At 37.5% G+C, this 22290-nt stretch overlaps 1 protein-coding gene across 1 annotated transcript in view; it reads left to right on the top strand.

The window, feature by feature from the left end:
- Positions 1–6889: 6889 nt before the first annotated feature.
- Positions 6890–22290, top strand: part of nbeaa (neurobeachin a) — a 157800-nt gene continuing 142399 nt past the window's right edge. Inside the window, exon 1 of the mRNA XM_067397734.1 lies at positions 6890–7431. Within this exon, the coding sequence (XP_067253835.1) occupies positions 7147–7431 (285 nt within the window). The 5' untranslated portion in view covers positions 6890–7146. The remainder of the gene's footprint in view (positions 7432–22290) is intronic.

The raw sequence follows: 22290 nt of genomic DNA, 5'->3' as shown, positions 1-22290 counted from the left end.
GGCGTATGATGCTGACAGGCTGTTAGCATTGAAGGAAGTCACTTCTACTGTACAGTTCTTTATTAACTTCTCTCCACCAAACCTGAAGATTCCATCTCCTTGCCATAATTCAGCATACAAAACAAATGATGATGTACATCTGTATCTGCACAAGCCAAATCATTTCCCATTCACATACGAAATGGAAATGTACAACGGCAGCTGGGACCCTGCTGTTCACGTGCTGTTTAAAGCACACACACATTAGTTCTTTGCCCACTGGGACAGTACTGACCCATGATAACCAACAGCTGTTCGTGATACCAAAACAAGCGTTTTGGTGATATAAACCGATTGTTTAAAAAAAAAAAAAAAAAAAATTGTTACCTTTCTGTAACAAATGTCGGGATTCATTTTATATCAAACAAATAAATAAACATGCATATAAAATGATTATCCTCACAATTATGCACATATTAAGTGTTTAAATTACTTCATTAGGAGATCCGATTCAGATCTTCATTAAGAATTTGCTCTTGAGATGCTGTTTGCATTTGCTTAGTGGTTTATTGGTTTTGATTTTTTTATATTTGTAATTAAATTTGGCCAGGTTAAAAGCCCTTGATGCTTATACTTCGTGTTTTACAGCCTCTGGGCATGTGCATGATAAATTATACTAGGATGTGTTGAACTCTGGGCCAAATTAAAATAAGCACCAAAAGATGCCCTGATGATTCATTCCACTAAATTGCACCACAAATATTTTATCAGTGCATTTGCATTACCATATGCAAGGAAAACAATAACATGCAGACTGGAGATGGGATCTTTTGACTATAGTGCCAGTAAACAACCATCTAGAAAACCACATTTTTGATGGACAGACACTGTTTTGGTCAGAAAACAAAATAAAAGTTCATATTTTCTGGTACACTGAAATAGTGAGAATGTGTTAACCAAAAAACAAGTGTAAAAATCTGAATGCTTAAGTCACGGACTTTAGCAGCTCTTGTGTTTTCTCCTGTTGTTTTGCTGTTGAGTCCAGTTGAGAACAGACCTGTCTGTCAAACCCACACGCTCTACGGGAACAGGGAGATGTGGGCGAGTGGTGAACGGTGCAGCTATTTTAAACATAAATGCTCCCTCCTCCTTTTTGAAGCACTCTTTCATCCCTGATATGGACATAAAGGGGTTTTTCCTCTCCTGTGACAGAAGATGTGGAGCAGAATAGTGCTATGTTTATGACATTCCCTCAGCCAGCCAGTGAGAGGCCAAGTCTCAGACTTTTCCTGATCAGAACAGGAAAGCAGTTCTGCCTCACTCTTAAAGGTATAGTTCACAAAAATTCTGTCATCATTTACTCACTCTCATGTAGTTCCAAACCTCTATGGCTTTCTCTCTTTTTGGACCACAAAAAGGCAGAACTTTACAGACTGACAATTACTATTTACTTTCATCAACTTTTTTCAGATATTCTTGTCCAGGAAACCTGTTTGGAATCATTTGCAATGTCACCCTCATGTCGTTCCAAACCTGCAAGATCTTCATTCAACTTCAGAACACAAATCAAGATGATTTTGATGAAATTCAAGGTTTTTTTATCTCCCATATAAGTAACAAATTAACCACATTCAAGGTCCAGAAAAGTAGTAAAGACATCGTTCATCAGTAGTTCAACCTTCAACAATTTTATGAACCGATGAGAATACTTTTTGTGTGCAAAAACAAAACAAAAATAATGACTTTGTTCAACAATTTCTTCTCTGTCAGTGATGCATGAACACAGTTGCACACATATGCAGTTGATGCATGAACACAGTGCAGCACTTATCCGTGTTTACGTCCGAAGAACCCCGGCTCAGTATTGGCAGACGCTGTTCACGTGAGCGCCACAATGTATGCGTGTGATGCTGACGCAGGAGCCGGCCAATACAGTCGCCGTTCTGACGTAGAACACGCAAACTCTGCAATGTGTCTTTAACATAAACTGCAGGAGAATGACAGCATACACTGTAAAAACAAATTTGTTCAGTTTACTTAATTCAATTGTGCAAACTCGTTGCCTTAATTCAATAAAGCTTTACTGAATTGTATTAAGTTGATCTTAGTTAAACCATTTAAGTTTTGTCAACTTAATTCTGTCTGTGATCTGAAGAAATGTACTCCCAGAGTGCATTGCGGCACAAATAAAGTAATTGCTTTGTTTTACTGTTTGTGGCTTTATTTTACAATTTTATTTGCTGTCTTGTGTCAGTATTACCCCAACAATGACAGTAGACAGTGAAGCAGTTCTGCCTCACTCTTAAAGGTATAGTTCACAAAAATTCTGTCATCATTTACTCACTCTCATGTAGTTCCAAATATGGCTTTCTCTCTTTTTGGACCACAAAAAGGCAGAACTTTACAGACTGACAATTACTATTTACTTTCATCAACTTTTTTCAGATATTCTTGTCCAGGAAACCTGTTTGGAATCATTTGCAACTCTGTTTATTAAATTATTAAAGTTTATTAAATAAATTACACAATGTTTTCCAAATAAATATTTGAATATTGACGTTTTATTGTCTTTTACACCATTTCCATTCAAAAGTATGGGATAAGTATGTTTTTTTAAGAAAATTAATAATTTTATTCATCAAGAACTCGTTAAATTGATCAAAAGTACAGTAAAGACTGAAAAAAAAAATTCTGTTGCTGTTCTTTTGAACTTTCTGTTCATCAAAGAATCCTGGAAAAATGCATCACGGTCTCCGCAAAAATAAAAGTGCTACTGTTTTCAACACTGATAATAATAAGAAATGCTTCTTGAGCACCATATCAGCATATTAAAATGATTTCTGAAGGATCATGTGACACTAAAGATGGAGTAATGGCTGCTATCACAGGAATAAATTACATTTAAAAATATATATATTTAAAGACCCCCTGTGGTGAAAATCAAGTTTTTAATGTTGTTTATGTGGTGTTTTTAATATGCTTTAAGACAAACCATGTGCAAACACCATTGCTGAGTTCTCTTTAAAACTGCAGTGATCTACAGACGGTTTCAAAAACGCGGTTTGAAATCGCTGGTGTTTTTGACGTCACAAACTACCAAACTAAGCTTTTCTAAGGATATTGATTTTTAGAAGACAGCTGTCTGACTCGCAAATGGAAACATGCTTTGTGTAACATTAGCAACACATTGTTAGCTGTTTGATAAAGCTAAAGATAAAGGCTAATTATCATATTCATAGATCCACATATGTGAAGCAATAGAGTTACATTAAAGCTATTTTAAGGCATGAAGACATTTTTTTCACTGGAAAAAACAAACAGATGCTGGGCATGTTTTCCGCATCAGTGTGTCTGAGTGTTGCAGGTTTCCAGTCTGGTGACGGGACGTAAAGCTCTGAATGCAGACTCAGCCTCCTGTCAGCCATTGTATTGGCTGAAGACTCTTCCTCACTATCCAGCTGCTGGTCCCTTCTGTTCCCCTCCTCCTCTGAACAGATCCCATCCCCCTCTCCACCCCTCCTCCTCTGCTTCACTCCATATATGCATCTCCCCACACTAAAAAAGGAATTATGTCTCTCTCTTTACCTTTTTTTTTATCCTACTTGGGATAAGAGTGCTGGTAAAGTAGGAAAGAAAGGGACTTTTAAGGAAATTACTGTAAGATAAGCAAGTGAGTACTGTACTTTACTGTAAATTACTGTAAGATAAGCAAGTGAAAGTCAAATAAAACTACATCTCTTAGTTTGCTTTGTCTATAGCAGAATTTTGTATGTCAGCAATAGCTTGTTAAAGAGTGAGAGAGGAAGAGACAGAGAGAGAAAAGAGAAATAAAGAAAGAGGAGAAGAGAAGAAAGGGTGGGGGGAGGAAGAAAGAGCTTAGGAACAGCTCACTTTCATTCAGACAGACTTTAAACCGCTAGCCAGGCTTGTGCCAAAATGAGGTAGGACTCGTGTCCTTCTGAGTGAAGGAGAGCTCACGTCCCCATTCACAGCTTTCTACTGCAGTGCTAAAATTAAAACATCACAATAGCAAGGTTCTCTTCAATGGCAGGCAGACTGAAGAAAAACTGTGAGTCTGTCTTATGTTTTCTGTGTAGTCTTCAACTCATTTTTTTTTTTTTTTTGACTAATGCTGATTTCAAGGCTGATATAGCTAATACAATTTAATGCAAGCAAATTTGATGTACACAAAATGGCACTTATTTTACACAATAAAGCCACAAGGGCTTTTTCTCATTAACAATAAGGGTCAAAAATCCCATTACACAAATGCTTGTTTTCTCCAGCAGTGGATTTTTATGCTGCTTTCAAAACATATATTCAAAACCCACTCAAAAGAGCAATAATAATATGTAAAATTGCATTTATTTTATGCATTAAAGTTTTTACAAGGGCTTTAATGCAGTAAAAAATAAGGGACAAAAGTTCTCTCAAGTACTTGTTTTCTTTGTATGCTCTCTCTCTCTCTTTCTATATTATTTTTTCCAACATTTTTTTCACAATGAACAGTTGTTCCATGGCTGCCAATACTTTAATATGTGTCTATACAAAAATTGGCTTTAAAAATAAAAAAATTAACCTACTCTGAGAAATAGTCTTTAAAGGGTTAGTTCACCCAAAAATTAAATTTCTGTCATTATTTACTCACCCTCATGTCGTTCCAAACCTGCAAGATCTTCATTCAACTTCAGAACACAAATCAAGATGATTTTGATGAAATTCAAGGTTTTTTTATCTCCCATATAAGTAACAAATTAACCACATTCAAGGTCCAGAAAAGTAGTAAAGACATCGTTCATCAGTAGTTCAACCTTCAACAATTTTATGAACCGATGAGAATACTTTTTGTGTGCAAAAACAAAACAAAAATAATGACTTTGTTCAACAATTTCTTCTCTGTCAGTCTCCTATACGCAGTTGCATGAACACAGTGCAGCACTTATCCGTGTTTACGTCCGAAGAACCCCGGCTCAGTATTGGCAGACGCTGTTCACGTGAGCGCCACAATGTATGCGTGTGATGCTGACGCAGGAGCCGGCCAATACAGTCGCCGTTCTGACGTAGAACACGCAAACTCTGCAATGTGTCTTTAACATAAACTGCAGGAGAATGACAGCATACACTGTAAAAACAAATTTGTTCAGTTTACTTAATTCAATTGTGCAAACTCGTTGCCTTAATTCAATAAAGCTTTACTGAATTGTATTAAGTTGATCTTAGTTAAACCATTTAAGTTTTGTCAACTTAATTCTGTCTGTGATCTGAAGAAATGTACTCCCAGAGTGCATTGCGGCACAAATAAAGTAATTGCTTTGTTTTACTGTTTGTGGCTTTATTTTACAATTTTATTTGCTGTCTTGTGTCAGTATTACCCCAACAATGACAGCAAATAAAGCTGAATTGGTCTTATAATTAAAAAAAAAAAAAAAAACTTTACTGTTACCATTGTTGTGTTTTGCATGCTGAATGTTGATATCTGTGTGTGACTTGAGCAAGGTTGCAAGGCACTGGTTCAACTAGAGAGGAATCAACCCCTTTAAAAATTTGATGTTTCACAATAGTATGGTGTTTATGATATATAGGCTATGATATAATCTAATAAACCAAACTTCTACACAAAATCTAAATTAGTTATTGGTTTAATGCCAAATTATGTCACTTAAAAGCAATCTATTTAATACGTCTATTCCTTTGAAACCAAAAATAACTGTAATTTCCTTTTTAGAAATCAATTGGAATCAACTGGAAGAGAATTATAATAATATAAGTGAAGTTCCAAGTGCACAACCAAAGGAAATGCTAATCACTAAAATGGTGAGAAGAAATTTTAGGAAATCAGCATGAATTTATGGTCAACTTATGTGACGTTATCCCAAACGTTTTAGTTGTATTGATAATTTAACATTCAAGATCACTTTAAGAAATTGAGTGAATGCAACTAAAGAAAGATGCAGAAGTGGAAAAAATTATATTAATATTGCCCTACCTTAAAAACCTTTTGCCTTACCCTTTTTTCTTTTCTTTTTTTTTCTTGATGAAATGGTGCTCAAACCAGTCAAGTAGCTACTTTTTACTTGGGTTTTGTGAGTAACATAACAGTAAAGATTACTCAATCGTTTTAAGTAAATTCAACAAATTCTTCAACATTAAGAAACGTTTACTAAAAAGGGTTAGATTGAACAACTGTTAGATGCAAACAGTACTAAATTATTTAAGTAAGTTCAACAAATTCTTGGACATTAAGTAAAGTTTACTAAAAAAGGTTAGTTAGAACAACTGTTAGATTATACGAGGAAATTGTTGAATAAAGTGGTTATTTTAGTTTTGTTTTTGTGCACAAAAAAAGTATTCTCATCACTTCATAACATTAAGGTGTTCAACCTGTAGTCTGTAGTCATGTTGACGATGTTTTTACTACTTTTCTGGAACTTGAATGTGGTAATTTCGTTGCTTTCTATGGGAGATAAAAAAAATCCTCTGGGATTTCATTAAAAATATCTTAATTTGTGTTCTGAAGATGAACGAAGGTCTTACGGGTTGGGAACGACATGAGGGTGAATAATTAATGACAGAAATTTCATTTTTGAGTGAACTAACCCTTTAAAGCTGTATATACTGTGAAAGAGTGAGAGAGAATGTCACATTATGATCGCATCATTTGACTAAGGCATTATTTACAATTGTTTAACGGTCCAAAATAATCCCACTATAATTTTATAGTCAACAAAACATTAATCTGATTTGCCTAATGCTGAGACACCTATTAATGGGACGCGCGCACGTGCTCCTGCTTGGTTACCACCTTTTGATTGACAGTCGGGCAGCAGCACGCAGGCGTGGTGAGCGCTCCCGCAGACAGGGGGCGTCAATATGGCGTCCTGAGAAAGACAACACAGCCCGACACCGCACCGATCTTCGGCTGACATCGGGAGGAGAGAGGGACCGTTTCGCCAAACATTAGACGTGATTTCATTCTGTGCATCCCTCTGAACGGCTGCAAGCATCGGGTTTGGATGTGCACATCTCGGAGGAGGAGGAGGACAGCCTTGTGACACCTGATCGAGAATTTTCCTTTTTCATCTGTATTTGATGCTGCTGCTCAGTGCTCGGTGATACAAAAGCAGGTGAGACCGAGGCGACCGCTCCTTTTTGGGATTCGGGTCGGAAATGTCGAGCGAGAAACCGGTTTTGGCACCGGGTTCCGCCTCGCTCACGGACCGAGAAGCCCCCCCACCACCAGCAGCACCACCGGGCTCGGGGCAGCAAGTCGTAACGGGCTCCGTTACCGGGGACATGATGGTGTCTGGATCGGGCGCCGTGGTTCTACCGGCCGGGGTGATAAACCCTTCGGTTCCGATCCGGAATATCAAGATGAAATTCGCCGTGCTCATCGGTTTGATCCAGGTCGGGGAGGTTAGCAACAGAGACATCGTGGAGACAGTTTTAAATCTGGTAAGCATCTGCATATATAGAGTATTGAACGCATGTTTTATTTAGCGCGCTTGGTGTTATAAGATGATGTCATATTTGAATTGATTTCTTGATCAAATGCCCTAAAGCCAGAAATATTACCCTGAGGAATGTCACCCTGTCTTTTGTTGACATCCCATTTAGATTCATTACTAGCAGCTTTGCTTTAGGGTGACAAAATATCGTACACATAACGTCATAATTCATTTTCCCAGCGTACTATTACATAGTGATCGCAAAATTGACAGTGTATCAACACGCCGGCCTGCAACAATGACTCGCCAAATAAGGGAATGCATCTTTTCTTTCGCGGAATATACAATTAGATTAATAATTCTCGCCTAGACGACATACAAAACACAGGTCTTGTGTTATCAAAACGATATTTACGAATATGGGTTCCGTTTTTGATGTGTAAATATGACTGGTGGGTGTTACGCGACGCAGGCATACATGGATTAATTCTCATAGATGTACAGCAGTGTGGGTGTAATTAATATTCAGAGCGCGTTAACGTGTGGTCTGTGATGCCTCTTATTTTTAAGCTTTAATAGTATGTTGTGTGTGTTTCGGCACCTGTTATATCCTCCTCTGTGCGTATTTGTTAGAGATGGCTGCTGTTTTTGCTCATGGAGGCCACAGGCTGGTAAGCGAGGTGGATTAAAGCGGGCTTTAACTGAATTCTTGTTATGAAACGGCTTAGAAAACGTATTAACACAGATTCAGTAATGCCCGCTGCATGGGATGCTGGGAGGATTGTTGTTTTGAAGGAAGGGATGGAGAGTTTCTTTACCGACGTCCTTATCAATAATTACAATTTGCCGAGACAGGCCTCCTTAAAGCTGTACTAGCAAGCATGAATCGTTTTAACATGTGACAACGTTGCAGTCAGGTAACGTCGCAGTTTAAAAAAAAAAGTTCTAGAAATTACACCTCAGATTAAAAAAAGATGTTCTTTACGATGAAAACAAAACCAAAATGGAAAGGAGTGAGCGTATTTGTTTGTCTACTTTTTATTTTCTTTTATTTACAAACGGCAAATATGTTTTTTTTTTTTTTTGAATGGATGATGTTTGAATGAGAGGAAAAAAAACCGTTAAACGACATGAGCGGCACGCGCACATAAGAGTTCGACAGGATTTCTGAGGTAAAACACTTTTACCTCAGGACAAATTTTGTTAACTTCTAAAAAGTTTTGAAAATACCCCATGAGAGTAATGTCTTGAGAATATTTAGGTGTTGGTATACTCACAGTTTTCGAAGGTAGGCCTATATTTAGTATCAGTTCTTAAAACTGCGTGCTAGCAACCTCTTAACAATGTTTCTACAACGTTGTGAAAACGTATGTATGACGTTATCCCCATTCCACGACTTAGCAAAACGTGTTTACAAGGCTTGCTGGGTAATTATATGCACTATAGAGACCATAAGCGGTCGATTTATGGTCACAATTGGTGCTTACTGCAGCGATAAGGCCGTTTACTCTTTAATAGAAGGCGTCGGTCATGAAGTTTCCAGTGGGTCATTAATTTAGAGTGCTGGGTGTTTAGAAACATGTCAGTGGTGATTCCAGTGTAGGGATGCTGCAGCAGTTGCTCTATGCGCAGGGATGCAGAGTTCCTGTAGCCGTGCATGTGGAAGCAGGTGGCGGAGGAGGAGGAGGGTGGGGGTTGCTGCAGTGGTGATGTGCTCTGAAACCTCGAGCCAACGCGATTTAAACTGAAGAGAGTAGCGCAGCACCACGGCGGAGAGGCGGTTCGATCCATTTCCTAGCTGGAGCTACCGGCGGGTCATGTGACTCCATTGAGTTCGGTGTTTCAGATCGGAATGAAATACCAACGCACTTCCTATTGTATGCTGCGCTTTGGAGAATACGAAGCGGACGATGAACGTTTTAAACCGGTCACTTGACATCCATTCAGCTCATAGCCCTTCTGTTGTTTGTTTTTGGCTAATTTTGGCCCATTTCAAGTGTAGAATATGTAAATATCACATATTTTTGTCATGAGAAGCTTTGTACACTCTGTTAATGTGTTCTTGACAATGCTAGACTACAGTCACAACAAGTAAAATTTCAGTGTTGTATGAAACGGTGTTATATAAAATAGCCCATATTTGTAGAACATATTCTGGCCTTTCACTATTGGCCTACTAGCAACAGTAGATAGTTATTTTGAAAATCTATTAAAGGTGCAATATGTAAGAATTTTGCAGTAAAATATCCAAAAACCATTAGGCCAGTGTTATATATTTTGTTCACTCGAGCACTTACAATATCCCAAATGTTTCTAACTATTTGTAAATCGTTAGAAAATTGCAATTTTAACCAAGGCTCCGGGAAATGTGAGCAGTCGCCTGTCAATTGCGTCATACCTGCGTTACCCTCGGTTTCTGGTTTTATTTTGTAGAAACCATGGAAACACCAAAGACGCTTTAATATTTACATGTTTTAATATACAAGGGAACAACTGTTTTTATATGACAGAAAACGAATTATTGTTATATAGCTCAACATATTTAGTCTTATTGTTTAAATCAAATTTTCTTGATTTTTTTTTCTTGATTTTTTTTTTTTTTTTTTTTTTTGCGAGTACCATGCTTTACCATGCTTCAGAGAAAAACATTTATTTTGTGAAGTAGCTAACATAGCATAATCAGATGCAGCTTTATTTTTAGTAACAGTAATACAGCATTTTCTCCATCATACAATACGTTTTAAAATTAATTGCATGCCATTTATCAACACAAGCCGTCCAGCATGTAATGTAATATTCTAAAACCGATCTATTTTACTGCAGTGTGCAACAGTGTCTCACAGCAGCCGCCGAGTGAACGCACAGAGTAACGTTATAACAATTTTCAATACACTCAAATGTATCTAATATGATAAACAGAGCTGCGTTACCTCATACTCATGACCGGAAAAGCAGAAGCGGTGCCGGCGACTGTGGCATTATAATAGTTCTGCTGCTCCTGAGGCGTGAGTTGCGCAATCGCTCCAGCGGCCTCGTTCAGCTCCCACAACACTCGGTCCTGCTCTGCTTCATACTACAGCATTGTTAATAATCTCATCCATGAACATGATTTCTGCCCAAGTCCTATCCCTATTCTTTTCCACCGGACGTTGAGGTGGAGACCACATGTCCCAAGATTCCGTGCTAAAACTTGGCGTCATCAAGCTACGCCTTTTGTTTTGAATAGGCCTCTCTAGCGGACAGAACATTTTACATATCGTTAGCCTCATCGCATAATTGCCCAGATCATATTTCAAAGGCAGATATCACAATTTGCCAAAAAATGACTTGGGCAATTATGCTATGAGGCTAACGATATTGCACCTTTAATCAAATTTGAACACTCTCTCTCTCTCTCTCTCTATTTAATAATATTTAATAGGCCTACTCTTCTTGTATGAAAGGGTATGGGGCATTGGATGTTGTGTATTATGATAAAACTACATGGTAACAAAAGCACTACAGCACTTTCCCAAATGTGGTCCTGCAACAAATTGATTTTCATATGTGGGGAGGAATGGATTTGTCGTGATGATGTGCATTGTTGGCCTATATTGACTGTTTCAGTCACAATGGAGATTTTTTTATTTGTGAAATGCACATTGAATGGTTTCAAAATACCACAGTTACTAAGATTATTGTTAATGCAAGTCTACACAATTCAGTCATTAATAAAAATGTTTTACACTAAAGGGAATCCCTGTGATCATTTTACTGTTGCAATAGTAACAATAACTAGCGATTTATGGTATTTTGGCAGAAATTATGGTTGCCGTTGTTTTTTTAAGAGAGAATGCTGCTGGTCAAAGAACATAATACCGTAACATTGTGCACTAGGGAAACAGAGAAGCATCGCATGGCGTTTGGCACAATGCCGATACACAGCTGTAGGTGGGGTAGACCTTATGTATTATTCAGCTTCGTCTGAAACCGCTGCTTGTGCCTGAGTACAGCCAGTATCGATTGATGGTGAATGCCATTTAACAGAGCAGATGTACCGATCACCTTAATTAATTGGCGATTCCGCAGGGCTTGGGAGAGGTCTTATGCGTTTCAGGAAAAAAAAAAAAAAGATACTCCGAACAGGATTCGCCTTTGGTTTGGTTGTTCTACTTTTGAAGGCATTTGATGAGTTCGCATATGATGGATTGTTTCTGTAGGCTTCGTCTTTTGCCAGTTTCTGAGGGCTAATTCGTACAGTGTGCAAGATTCAAAAGCCCATTTTTTTTCAGTGTCTCCCTACTTGCTATTGAAATTCAGACCAGAGAACACATGTTGTGAAGCACTGCTGTTAGACCTTGAATGTAATTAGACTCGTCCTCAACCTCATGGCCTTACAGTGGTATGCCAGACATCCCTGCCACCCAGCTTCTGAACAAATGACACACGCAGGAGGTGTTGAGAGGGCTTGATCTGGCAGAGGGATGAAAGAGTGTCCTGTGGCCCTCTTCATGAGGGCAGTTCCTTATAATGTGCCAGACAGCATGCAAGCATGCAAACGTACTTTATGCTCTAGTTTATTACGAGCAGTTGATGAGCAGCCTAGCTACCAGATGTATTTTAAGACTCAATTTCTTACTGTAATCCTACCGCTGGTCTATTTTCAAATCACTTCTGTTGATGTGTATAGGGTCACAGTGTCTTTTATTTAGCGTGGATCATATGAAGACTTCCCTGACTGTATGCAGGGCTCACAGCTCCCTGTGGATCTGACATAGTTACTATTGTAGTCGTCGCTGCAATCTTGCGGAGTTCACCCTCAGATAAATCAGGAAACGGGCTTCGTCTTTTTGATTGCTGTACTGGATTACATTAATTCCAGTTTACTTTACATGGTTACTGGAAATATGTAGGCTGAAATTATAATATTAGTGGCAATTTGGGTGCGTGGCGAGGGAGATGCAATGTTGTTTATACAGTAATTTTATTTGCCTTTCTTTGATGCGTAGTCGTCCTTCACCTTCCGCCATTCAGTTTCTCCTGTGAGAGGCACACTGAGCCAATCTGCTCACTGTCTGTCGTTTTTTCCCCTCTGCTTTTCTCGCTCTCTTTTCTCTACCCCCACGTAACGCACACACATGCACAGACTGGCACCGAGGGCCTGACGTTTAGTCTCCCCTGCCATTAGTGAAGCATCATAGTTGCCATGGAAACGGCACCATGGGATTTTGCTGCTTGCTTCCCACCATACCAACTGTTGTCATCTTTTCCCGGCCAACTGGATCTGCTTTGCGATCTGGACAGGAGGATATACAAAATAGTTTATTTGACACTAAAGCTACTGGTGTGTGTAAAAGTAGTAAATATTTTAAACCATGTAAATGAGTTAATCTGTGTCCTTATCAGTGTCGAGCATTTTTTCTGTGCGCAATGAAAACGAAAATGCTGCGGAATGCGATGCAATGCCAACCAATCAGAACATATCTTTAATATACAGTTACACTTCTGTTTAGATGTTTGGGTTGGTAAAATGTTTGTATATTTTTGAAAGAAGTGTTTTATTTTATTCTTATTTGCAAAAATAGTCAAAAACAGTAATGTTCTGAAATATTATTATGATTTAAAATAATTTTTAGCAGTCATTATTCCAGATTTCAGTCACATGATCTTTCAGAAAACAGTAAGTATTTCTAGTATGTTGATTTGGTGCTCAAACATTTCTTGTTATTATCAAAGTTGACAAAAGTACTGCAACTTAATTTCAAAATAAAAGCCTTTATTTGAAATGGGAATCTTTAAGAATCTTTTCTAGACATTAAGAATGTCTTTCACTTTTGATCAATTTAATACATCCTTTCTTAAAGGTAGGGTAGGTGATTTTGTTCCAGAAACATTTTTTTGTTATGCTGGTTGAAAGTCTCTTCATATCCTGAAAGCAAACACTACGTTAAAGGCACAACATGTAATTTTTGCCATTCGAGGTTGCTTATTCAAAACAAAGGCGTAGCTCGATGACGCCTTGATTTCGTGGAATCATGGGAGGTGTTGTCTTCACATCTACAGCCGGTGGAAAAGAATCCGATGAGACTCGGGCAGAAATCATATTCATGGATGAGCTAATGTATTAATGATTTATTTACATTACTGTAGTATGAAGCAGGCTGTGGCTGAACAAGGCCGCTGGAGCGATTGCTAATGAGAGACGAGCACTACACACGGCTCGAGAGCAGTGAAGCTTTTATTATGCCGCAGACCAGTGCTTCCGCAACTTCCGGTCATGTGTATGTGGGGTAAAGCAGTGCTGTTTTATTTTAGATGCATTTGTGTGTTGAAAGTTGTTATAGTGCTACTCTCTGCATTCGCTCTGCGGCTATTATAAGACACTTGTTGCACACTGCAGTAAGCTAGATGGATATTAAGCAGGGTATTGCTGTAAATCAAGAAAACAATATTTAAACAGTAATACTTAATGTGTTGAGCTATATAACAATGATTAGTTTTCTGTCGATGAATGTATAAACACATCATATATTAAAGCGTCTTTGGTGTTTCCATGGTTTCTACAATATAAAACTGGAAACCGAGGGTAACGCTGGAACGATGTCACTGATTGACGACACATGGACACGGTCCGTCTCCTGGTTAAAGTTGCTTATTTCTCTGGATTTAAACATTCTTGGAAACATTTGGGATAATGTAAGTACACAAGTCAACAAAATATATAACACTGTTCTAGTGGTTTTTGGATATTTTAATCTAAAAATCTTGCATATTGTGCCTTAAAGTGGTCTAAATGTATTTATTGAAGGCATTGGACCATAAAATGTTTGTCCTGCCTACCTGTCAATATACCTCCGCGCACCCTGCTCGCCCAGACATCGCATGTTGTCAGTGTGTTTCATGCTATGCAGAGGTCAGTCACCAAGCACCACAACCAAAACAGCAGCCAGCCACCCTTTTACAGTTCCTCCTGAACCAAAACAACGAGCTTATGCTGCATTCACACCATAACTACTGTAATTTGGAAGAGATGGAAATCTGTGAAGTTATACTCAGAGCGGTTTGTGACTTGAATTTGTTTCAGTGTGAAAACTATCAAGGCCGAAATAAATTTGCAGCATTCAGTGCTCTTTAAGTTGTTTGTTCATTATTATTGTAATGTTATGTGCTTTGAGACATAAGGTAGTTTAACGCGGTCTTACGTGATGCTTTTTTTGCTCCGCTGTATGCGTTCATGTGTTTTGAAGGAGGCGTGGCTTTGGAGGTGCTTTGAATGGAGGGTGGGTTCTTATGCTTTCAAAGCTAGCTCGCTATTGCTAGCCTCTCCTAAATTGCCTACCCTACCTTTTAATAAAAGTATTAATTTTCTAAAAAAAAAAAATTTTTTTTTTTTTTTATGTTGGGCGAGGCTCCGTAGTGCTATGCTATGCACTTTCTCACATCACGTCGAGTTAGAATGCGTTTTAATATTGAAAAGTATGATATATGCTTAGAGGTGTCTGTTTGTATCTTAAGTACACATTAGGAGCATCTTTCTCTCCCTCTCTCTTTCTTTCGCTCTCTCTTGTGGCTGAGCTGTTGTTGTCTGTCCAAAGGGATCATCTCATTATTCACATCCACTCTGCAGAATCACCAAGGTCAGGATGCTGTGCACAGTCAGCACAAACAGTCCTCGTTGACCACAGAGACAGCAGCACAGCTCTGTAACGCTCATTCAGGACGTAGCCATGAATAGAACGCTATGAGACCGCACAGCGTAAGACAAAGAACATGCAAATCTTCCTTACACTGGATCAGTAATCTCTAAGGTCAGAAGAGCACAGGGGAACGTAAAATGGCACAGCGCAGGTAGCCTATAGGATCACTTTGTCTGTCTGCAGAACTAAACAACAATAGAGGAGCAGATATGAAATCAGGCCCTCGCAATCAGATAAGCTGCATAATCAATTAATTAATTGTTTACTGTACATTTACATTTCAGAGATCAAGCAGATGTGACAGTAGCTAATGAATATGTGAACAAAGCCATGGTAATCTTCTTTACCTCCTACTGTAAGACTGATCTCTTGCTTTAATGAAAGTGCTTGCATTAACCTGTGACAGTGCTGCATCATCGTTCAGCGCTGAAAGCTTTCAGAGAGAAGGGGATATGTGCTCTCTGCCTCTGCCACAGTGGAGTTAAAGACCCTGCAAAATGCAAATTGGTGTTTTGTGGTTTTTAGTGCATGTATTTCAGCTTTGAGGTCATTTATATGCGAGTATTCATGAAACATTTAAAATCACTTTTGGCTAATGTACACGATACAGTTCAGAAGGTGGAGGTCAGTAAGATATTTTAAGGTTTTTGAAAGAAGTCTCTTATTCTCACCAAGGCTGCATTTATTTAATCAAAAATACAGTAAAATCACTCATATTGTAACTCATATTGTAAAAAAACTATTTACTATTTTTATATATATATATATATATATATATATATATATATATATATATATATATATATATATATATATATATATATATATATATATATATTCTTTTCTGCAATGCCAAAGCTACATTTTTAACATCATTACTTCATTACATCATTACTAGTCTTCAGTGTCACACGATCCTTTAGAAATCATCCTAACATGCTGATTTGGTGCTCAAGAAACATTTTATTATAGATGTTGAGAAAAATATTTTTATGGAATATTAGTTGGTTAATTGATTTGAAAATTTAAAAGAACATAATTTATTTGAAATATAACTTATTAATATAAATAATTTACATGATACAATAATTTACATTACATAAAATATATAAAAATACATAAATGAGTCCTTGCTGAATAAAAGTATGAATTTCTTAAAAAAAATCTTACTGACCCAAACTTTTGAATGTTAGTGGGGAATGCAAAATTCATAGTCTTTCTCTTTGGGAAAAGGGAGAGAAAATATTGTTGACTCATCTTGCACTACACAGATTTCTGTCCAATCAGATGCCCTCTGGTATGAGAATGTCCCTCCTTATCACCACCTGCAGCTTGCGTAACTATAGACCATTGGATCTAACAAAAAAGATTTGTCCTTCCTTCTCTATGCCAAAACTTCCTGTTTCAATGTAAATTGCTTGAGCTTGAATTATAACATCTGTCTTTGTGAAGACCTTGAGACAAGAATTTCATTAAATCTGGCGGTTTCATTAGAGACCAAGTGCATACAGGCAGGGTGCAGCTCCTGGTATTCGTCATTATTGACTTCACTCATTAGTTATGTAGATGGAAGTGATTCATACTCTTGTCTGACAATGCTTTGTGAGCAATGTATCGTGATAGATTACATTCATAACAAGGTGCAAGGGCCACTCTCTCTAAAATGCTTTATGAATCATATTCAGGCATACAGTTCTTTAACTGGCAGGTCTGTGAAATATTTTATATATGTAGTAAGTCAGATTAACAGTATTGTTTCTAATGTAAAAATTATCATTCCAAGTACAAACGGAAAGATTAATTTTATCACCAGTGTATTAGATAGAAAATGATTTGGGATTTCCTACATGAACATCAGGGCTCAACATGGCTTAATAATGTGTGGTAACCTCTAGGTAAAGGTTCTGATATGTTATGTCGATTTGAAAAAACAGACACAACTATTTGACATCTAGTTTGCTTTAATATGCATGTACAAAATGTTTATGTTGATGTACACACACAAAGTCATCCAGTAAAGAACTGCATAACATCACTCAGTATGAGACTGATTTGTTGGGAAGGACGAAGCTGAACATCTGCGGGTGTCACAGCTTGCTGTGTCCATATTTTATCCTCGGGCAGATGGACATAAAGCAAGGACACAGGCATTGATTAAAATCATGTTACAGTGCATGACTATGCCTGATGTGCAGATTTATTACAATATTTTTTACCTTGAGCTATAATGCGTTTGTTGATTACAAATCAAGACAACTTTGTAGTACTTCTCTCATGCCCTTTTTCACTTATGTATGTTTTTTTTTTTCTCCTGTGACAGAATGGTGTGTTCATCCCTCATCACCATCATGCTTATTTTGACACTTTTCATGTTAAAGCAGTGTCCTGTTAGCTGCCCGTGGCGAGCATGACTGGGGGCTTTTAGCACTTCTGCTCTTCCATTCCACACCATGACCAGTTGGCCACTGACATTTGCATCCAATGTTTTCTCAAAAGCTGAACTATTAGTGATGTAATTTTCCCAAAGTGTGGCCAATTTCGTTGTGGCTTGTTTCTTGTCACTGTCCCATATTAATATGGAACAGGTAGGGTTTTGTCATATTGTCTCTGGTTATGACCCAGTGTTAAGGGCCATTCACACCAAGGATGATAAAGTTTTAATAATCATTCTATTTCTTTGAGAATAGAGAAGTCCACACTACAACTATAATGATAACGACACAGGAATGATATCATTGGAATCCTTTTCACAATGATTTTTTTTCCAGCTGATGAACAATAAACGTTTAAATCAAATCAGAATATATCTGACTTTAAAGAGCTCGAGCATTTACTGCAGCAGCACTCTTATAATAAAAAGAACATTATCATCCATTGGTGTGGATTTTCAATACTAATGCATGTTACCAATATTTGTGTCTTTTAGGGTGTGTTCACACTTTTAGTTCGGTTCACTTGGTTAGTTTCATCCGGACCAAAACAAAAAAACCCAAAACAAAATATTTACTCCTGGTCTGCTTATCGTTCACATTGGCATTTTTAACACTGAACCTAAAGATACCAAACCTAAAGGCATAGGGATATGTTCACAACCTGATTGGTTGGCTTTTATGACGCATATTTTGTGACGAAAATTACCGAACATTCAATACAATGCTGTGTGCTGGGCTAAATGTTCTTGTTGTATGTGTGTAGTTTGATGGTAATTTGACCAGCTGCACTCAAAAAAAAGAATTGTTGGATTTACTTAATAAAAGAAGCGCAAGTGGTTCCACGCAAGTATATTGAGTTATTTGTACAAATAACAATTTAGTTGAATGAACAAAAGAATTTCAAGTACAGCTGACAAAATTTCTTTATATTTCTTATATATATGTGCAGTTTACTTAATAATGTTATGTTTATTATGTAAGGTGAACACATTTATTGACTTAATTTACCTTGCAAAATTACAAAATGCACTCAAAAAATAACTAATTAAACAAACTCAATTGAATCAAGAGCAGGAATTCTATCCTAAACCTGCATGAGGCTCACAGCCTAAACACAGGTAACAGTCTTCTGCATAATGGTAACCACAAAATTAAAAAACATTACAGAAACTACTCTAAATGTCCAAAATAAATGAACATTAAACACAAACATAAACTAACAACATCTTTCCCTTTACTAAAAAACACATAAAATAGTACTTTAATCCCTAAATTTACTCTCCTAATGCAGTTCCTTGCAAAGCATGCTGGGAACTTCGGATCCAATGCCCAGTTAGTTATGTCAACATTAATTTGTGTGTTTCACTCAGCAATATTAAGTTGACTGAACAAACACTTACTAAGTAAAGCTGACAATACTCATTTTAGTAGAAACAACACAGTTAAATTATGTTGTTACATGAGTTTAAATAATGTGAACAAGGGTGGTTTGAGTGAAACTAACAACAGTGAAAGTTCATTTTTTTGAGTGCAAGACCTCATGAAGAGCTTATATATAATTGTGTAAAGTAGTCAAAACAGCAGCAGGAATCCCTCCGTCACACATAAAGGAAGATCTGGCCGAGTGGCCGTTGTTCTGATGTCTGTACCGAAATGTAATAGGGCATATCGCGACTATGATGAAAAAAAAAAAAAAACGGGTATGCTTGAGCATTCTGTCCATTTTAGGCTCCTATCTTGTGACATCATGTCCTGTTTTTGGTTTGTTTACACGTCTTTGGTCTGTGTTGCATTCATATTTCATTCGAACCGCACCAGAGTACGGTTGGAAGCAGACCGAGACCCAACTTTTCAGCGGTTTCGGTCCACTTGTTTGATGCGTAACAGGGTTTTTAGATGGCAGCGTCCACACTTATTCAAATGAACCGCACTAATCGAACAACCACACCAGGGTTCATTTTAATTGAACCAAACATGCCAAGTGTGAACACACCTTTAAATACATAAATTGACATGAAAATAGCCATAGATGCTGGTATGGCAATCAATCAATCAGTCAGTCAGTCAGTCAGTCAGTCAGTCAATCAATCAATCACCCATTGGTGTGGATGCTAATATAGTTAACGTTCTTGTTGTAAACGGCCCTTTGGGCTAGATCACTCTCAGCTCCCTTTAGCACATTTTACCATGTTTAAATCCATATTTGCTCAACGTCAGTGCAGCAAATGTTAAAATGTCAGCAGATTCCACCTAGGCCTGGGCTAGATGCACAAACATCCTTTTCCTACGATTTTCATCTTGACCTTTTGTTTGGATTTAAAATGGCTGCTATATTCCACTTGATAAGGTTGCAACTTGGGCAGTACCCCCTTTCATAAAAGAGCTTTTCATATTGAGAGGCCCTTATGAAAGAAGAGGGTTTAAAAAAAAAAGAACTGTAGCATAATTCTAGGTCGGTCCAGTCTTCCTGCCAATTTTGGAACCAGTGCCCCATCATGACGTAGTTCAACCAGTGCTTCACTGTCCAGGGCCTTCTTTATAAAGCTTCACGAACACGACTCTTATCTCTGCCAATGAGAGTCTCTATGCGTGTAATCTCTATGCTATTGCAGAGCTGTTTCAAAACAGATAAGTTGGTATTGTCAATTGTCTATCATCAAGCTTCTGCACACTGGGAACGATTCTCTTCAGCGTCCCCTGGATGAAAGCCCAGAATCTGACGCTGAAGTTAGATTTTTGAGTCGGAGACGATCATAAATTTGCTTGTGTTTGACGGAAGCAGAATTCTAACCTCAGCGTAAGTGAAACATGTACCATATGGAACGTATTTCAACTGAATCATTCCACACTTCTTTGTCGATGTCAGCTGTCCATTGGAAAATAAAGTTAGTAAAGTGCTACACAGCCATTACTGTTATATTTATACTGTTATAGTTATTTTGCCTGGCTTTACTGGTTTTGTGAGGTGGAACGTTTTGCAGAGGTTTAGCACACAAATCAAGGGTGAATAGAGGCAACTAGGGCTAGGTTGAAAATATAGATTTCTCATGTCTCATGTAATCGCTCGATCAGTGTTTCAACGGTGGGAAGATGTCAATAAAACAGCTTCTAGAGAGGAGAATCCTGGGAGTGTTTGCTGCAAGGTCAAAACACATTCATTGATGTCAGAGGCCAGACAATGTGATGATAAAGGACAGACCTTTTCATAGCACTTTTAAACCGTTCTTTTCCTAAAGGCGGTGTAATGGTGGTGTACACACACTGTGTACCACCTGGCTTCCAATTTCTTTCTGAATAATCAGAACCTCTTTTGGCTAGACGTGAGGCACAAATGCTGGGAGTAAGCATTAAAAAAACAATCAAAAAATGAAATGATAAACTGAATAGAATGGAATGATTCTGACTCCTGAGTAGACAGTCTTTGTCACGCCATCTGATAACAAAGCTCCTGCTTCTGCTGAAATGATTGAAATTGGAAATAGATTTGATGGTTTTCAGCTGCAAACAACTTCAGTTTGGGAACAATAATAGGACAAACAAATACAAATGCTTATATCATAGTGTGCTCATTGTTATTGCTGTTCATGTTTTCATTTTTTAATTAACTGTCATTGCGCTGTGAATGAAATGGGTTTGGTTGATTTGCAAGTCGTTATTGTCCAGGTTGAATTTGGGAATGTGAAACTGCAATGTCACAATCAAATCTCCAGATAAGTTGGATAAAACTCTTTCTTGTTCCCGATAGTGAACAAAGTTGTCTCTATTTAGCTCAGACATCCAGTGCTGGCAGGAATGTCATGTACGTCCAGGCATTACAAGCCTCTTGGAAGCTGTGATCGGCAGGTATGAGTCGGATAAGCTGTTCTGCACCAAATGAGATGTTCTTGAGAAGAAAATCAGGGCTCAAAATATACTTATAAAGCTGTAAACCATTCACCAAATACTCATGGGTATTTGAGTATCTGTCTAAATATCATACTGCACTACAGAATATCATGGTACATTAATTTCAGGACCTAGATTTCACATACAACATAAACCTGAAGCAAAACCTGTCGCGTGTCACTGCTGTATTGATGCGCATTTGCCAATTTGATGTTGATTCATATGCATTTGATTAGATTTCAGTTTTTGTTTGATTGGGGTTGAAAGAATTCTCGTACTTTCACCAAGTCTGATCAATTATTTGATCAAAAATAGTCAAAAACAGAAATATTTTAAAATATTATTACAATAATTTATTTATGTGATGGAAAAGCTGAATTTTCGTTACGCCAGTCTTCAGCATCACATGATCCTTCATAAATCATTCTAATATGCTGATTTGGGGCTCAAGAAACATTTCTTATTATTTTGTGGAAACTGTGATACATTTTTTACAGGATTTTTTAATGAATGGGGTCTGAAAGAACAGAAATTGAAATCTTTTTAACAATGTAACCAAGTCTATACTGTCATTTTTGATCAATTTAATGTATCCTTGCTGAATAGAAGTATTAATTTATTTTTAAAAATGGTTATGATGTCTTTTTTGCTAGTATAATTCTCTCAGATATTGCTGTAAATTATACAGGTATCCTTTGAAATTAACTGATGAATTCAGTGAGTAAGTCAGACTGATTTGAATGATTGATTAAAAAGACAGGATCAAAAAATAATTTGTTCATGAATCAGACTATACTAGTTGTGCTGTATATTTTTGATTCACTAAAAAGAACTGGTTCATAAGAGTCATTGGACTAGAATTGAATTAGAATA

Source organism: Chanodichthys erythropterus, chromosome 10, assembly GCF_024489055.1.
Source record: "Chanodichthys erythropterus isolate Z2021 chromosome 10, ASM2448905v1, whole genome shotgun sequence".
Lineage (NCBI taxonomy): Eukaryota > Metazoa > Chordata > Actinopteri > Cypriniformes > Xenocyprididae > Chanodichthys > Chanodichthys erythropterus.
The sequence above is the reverse complement of the archived record's forward strand: the minus strand, read 5'-3'. Positions and strand labels throughout refer to the sequence as shown.